The sequence below is a fragment of the Chiloscyllium plagiosum genome, chromosome 17 (assembly GCF_004010195.1).
Source record: "Chiloscyllium plagiosum isolate BGI_BamShark_2017 chromosome 17, ASM401019v2, whole genome shotgun sequence".
NCBI classification, from domain to species: Eukaryota; Metazoa; Chordata; class Chondrichthyes; order Orectolobiformes; family Hemiscylliidae; genus Chiloscyllium; species Chiloscyllium plagiosum.
In genome coordinates, this window is record NC_057726.1 from 51213954 (window position 1) to 51218231 (window position 4278).

Below are 4278 nucleotides of genomic sequence, written 5' to 3' on the forward strand. Positions count from 1 at the left end.
GGAAAGACATTCTGGCTATTGCGGGAGTGCAGCGTAGTTTCACGAGGTCAATTCCTGGAATGGCGGGACTACCTTACGCTGATAGATTGGAGCGACTGGGCTTGTATACCCTTGAGTTTAGAAGGCTGAGAAGGGATCTGATTATTAAAGGATTGGACACTCTGGCAGCAGGAAACATGTTTCCGCTAATGGGTGAGTCCCGAATCAGAGGACACAGCTTAAAAATACGGGGTAGATCATTTAGGACAGAGATGAGGAGAAACTTGTTCACCCAGAGAGTGGTGGCTGTGTGGAATGCTCTGCCCCAGAGGGCAGTGGAGGCCCAGTCTCTGGATTCATTTAAGAAAGAGTTGGATAGAGCTCTCAAAGATAGTGGAATCAAGGGTTATGGAGATAAGGCAGGAACAGGATACTGATTAGGAATGATCAGCCATGATCATGTTGAATGGCGGTGCAGGCTCGAAGGGCTGAATGGCCTACTCCTGCACCTATTGTCTATTGTCTATTGTCTATTGTCTGACACTGTGAGGCAAAGATGCTAACCACTGTGCCAGTCCCTTAGAGTCAACTCTCAGAGTAAACAGGATGTCTGACACTCCAGTTTATATCTGTCAGCTAGGGCTCCCTGATCGGACCAGGTTAACAGCCCTAATCAGGGAGCTGCACCTGGCTGATCTCCTTACAATCATTACATCAGCAAGACTCAACTTAGATAAAGGAGGTAAAGAAACGTTTCAATGTTGGATTATAAAGTTCTCACTTCCAGCACAAGGGAAGTAAAGGGAATTTTTCCATAGGGTTCTTTTCGCCAGGTTTGGCTATGACTCTAATGTGTGGAGAAGATTGCAAATAATGCTCTCCTATTGACAATGTGTGCTTAGCCTGGCCTCATTACAGCAAAAACAAATTCAAAATCGCATTGAGGTATTGTACAGCAAAGCAGTGGAATCTCCTAGATTATCTAATTGATCAAGAGTCAGACATCTAAGTGATGTCTATATTTTTCAAGTGATGTGGAGCCTGATGTTTGCTGGGCAGACAATCAGCTTTCTTGATTGGTGATGCCCATTCACCTAGCACCAAGACATTGTGAGACCCAAATGACCATCAGGAAGCAGATCAATGCCCCAGAATCTTGGGTGAAGACAGGAATTCCAAAAGTGACTCAAGACAATCTGGAAAATCACCACATGATTAACTCAATTCAAGGGCAGTGGAGTCAGATAAAAACAGCTGCATCAAAGTCCTGTGCCCAGACTATTGAGTTCAAGCATTGCTGCCATCAGAAACAAGAACAGAAACTGCTGGTAAATTTCAGCAGGTCTGGCAGCATCTGTGGAGAGAAAGCAGAATTAACGTTTCAGGTCCAGTGACCCTTTTTCGCGGTTCAAGACCACAAGCCAAGGAGTCAGTATACCATCGAGGTTAATGTCCCAAGGCAAATACAGAAAACAATGGACTGTGGTGAGAGGAGAAAGTTTGAGAGATCTAATATTATGTTAAATATATAAAAACCGAAAGAACTGTGGATACTGGAAATCAGAAACAAAAACAGAAATTGCTGGAAAATCTCAGCAGGTCTGGCAGCATCTGTGGAGAGAAATCAGAGTTAATGTTTCAGGTCCAGTTTCGGTTCAGAAGAAGGGTCACTGGATCCAAAACAACCAAATCCATTGATGAATCACTTTGGATAGGAGAATTGCAACAAACAATCAAATGAATGATAAACAGCAAATCCTTTGGCCATTATGGTATTTTAGCAAAGGTCTTCAATGCATTGGGTTTTTGCTCACATCAAGACTTCATGTACTCATCTGATGAACTGGAGAAGAAAAACTCCTCCATCCTCACCAGTCATCATAAACCACAGAAATGTGACAATAAGATAGGTAAAGAAGCTAAAGGCATTTGCGACTGAGTGTAACTTGGCAAATTGGATCCCAAATTGTCTTTGGGATAGGAGACAGAAGATGGTGGTAGAAGGTTGGTTGGGTGACTAGAAGTCAGTGTCTAGTGACATACCACAGGGATCAGTGCTGGGTCCCGTATTATTTATGATTTATATGAATGATACATGAAAAAATGCGCAATAATGATAAGTAAGCTTGCAAATTATGCAAAGGTTAACCAGGTAGCTGACAGTGAGTTACAGGAGGATGGGACTGGGCAGATGGGCAGATGGAATTTAACTCTGGTAAGTGTGAGATGATGCACTTTGGAAGAAGTAGCAATATTCAACGAATGGCAGAATGCTAGGAAGCTTAGAGGAACAGAGAGAACCTGGAATCTACTGCCTCAGAGGGTAATTGAAGTGGGAAACCTCACAAACTTTATAATATTCTTGGATGATCATTTAAAATATCATGACATTCAATACTATGGGCTAAGTGCTGGGAAGTGGGACTAGTGTAAATTTAGATTAGTTTATTTGTTGGTGCGGACTCGATGAGCTGAAAGGTCTCTTCTGTTCTGTATGATTCTATGACAATGTAACTACTTCAAGAAGGAATATACCGTACATACTCATGTAAAAGTTGAAGTTTTTTAGACTATTATTTAAGGTTCAATTCATGGGGTTGATTGTTACAAGGATACTACTTTTGAGGGGCTGAAATTCATGCTACAATCCAAAATACTGTATCATTAGGAGAAACCCAATTGATCTCTCAACAAATAAAGAAAAAAAACACACAACAAATTGTGGTAATATGACTGTATTCCATGAGTGCTACAAGTGGACTGAGCTCAGCTGAGTTGCACGCAAAGGGAGGTTGTCACATGACTCTGACCTGAAGCATCTTTCACGCCAAATTGGTGTGAATTGTACATCAAAACACATAGTAGCACAAGAAGAGAATTAATTTCCTCAGCATAACCTTTATGTACAGGATAATACCATGATTCACAAATGTTGATGTGTTATCTGTGAAGAATTAGGGTCGACTTTTACACAAGATATATGGAAAATTCCAGATTTTTTGGCCAGAAATGGGAGGTGGACTTTTATCTGAGATTGACTTTTACTCAAGTGTATATGGTAAGCCTATAAATCACACTCTAGAAACTATTAGATGTTTCCCTCTCCCCCAAAACAGGAAAAGTTTTGACAGTTTATTCCTGAATTATCTACTTCTTGTAGGTGAGGAAATACTCTCAGAGAAACAATGTGGTTTTAAAGCTTCCAAAGAAAGCACGTCTGTTGTCTGATAAACCAAAGAAAATACCAACACAATACCTGAAAGTCTAGTACATTCACTGTCCTTAAACTCTGTATAGAACTTAAATAGGTGCAATGAAAACGTTTAATAATTGTACAGTAGTTAAATGTCTCAATAAGTAAGAATACTTTTATTCAGACCTTCAACAGCTTTGATTTAGTAGCTGTGAGGATTCCAAGAATGGTTTTAACATCTCCTCGCTGAATCTCCTGGCTCAGGTAATTGAATCTGGTCAGACGGTGCTTCCAGTATTCCAGCTCAACTCGTGGTCCAATGTCATCAGCCTCCTTCCGCACCTGTTCACTTTCAGTAAGTACCTGAGATGAAGAGATTATTAGCAGCAGAGACTATTCCACTTTCAAACACTCACACAAAAGGACATTTTAGTACCCATTCCAGTTTGGTTTACTACAGATAGTTGTTGATCATGTGTTGCATATTGTATTTTTTTAGGGATCTTAATAGTCCAATGCTGACAAAAAAAAGTCTCAATTTACTATAGTTGAAAGTTTATATACTGACATATTTCTCTAATTTCCTTAAGATTGACAAATCTGAGGGAACTTGTCTGGTACAACTTCCACAACCTTCTGGAACCAACCCACTTGTATTAGGCAAGAACTTTCGAAAGCTGATTGGAGGCAGATGTTTGCAGGTAAAGGGAAGGGAACTTGTCTGGTACAACTTCCACAACCTTCTGGAACCAACCCACTTGTATTAGGCAAGAACTTTCGAAAGCTGATTGGAGGCAGATGTTTGCAGGTAAAGGGACGGCTGGAAAATGGGAAGTCTTCAGAAATGAGATAACAAGAATCCAGAGAAAGTATATTCCTGTCAGGGTGGAAGGGAAGGCTGGTAGGTATAGGGAATGCTGGATGACTAAAGAAATTGAGGGTTTGATTAAGAAAAAGAAGGAAGCATATGTCAGGTATAGATAGGATAGATCGAGTGAGTCCTTAGAAGAGTATAAAGAAAGTAGGCGTATATTTAAGAGGGAAATCAGGAGGGCAAAATGGGGACATGAGATAGCTTTGGCAAATGGAGTTAAGGAGAATCCAAA

General features: G+C 40.6%; 1 protein-coding gene across 1 annotated transcript in view; it reads right to left on the reverse strand.

Annotated features, from left to right (window-relative positions):
* The window catches only part of LOC122558738 (dynein axonemal heavy chain 5-like), a 274642-nt gene that overhangs the window by 251583 nt on the left and 18781 nt on the right, over positions 1–4278 (reverse strand). The window contains exon 7 of the mRNA XM_043707530.1: positions 3359–3535. Within this exon, the coding sequence (XP_043563465.1) occupies positions 3359–3535 (177 nt within the window). The remainder of the gene's footprint in view (positions 1–3358; positions 3536–4278) is intronic.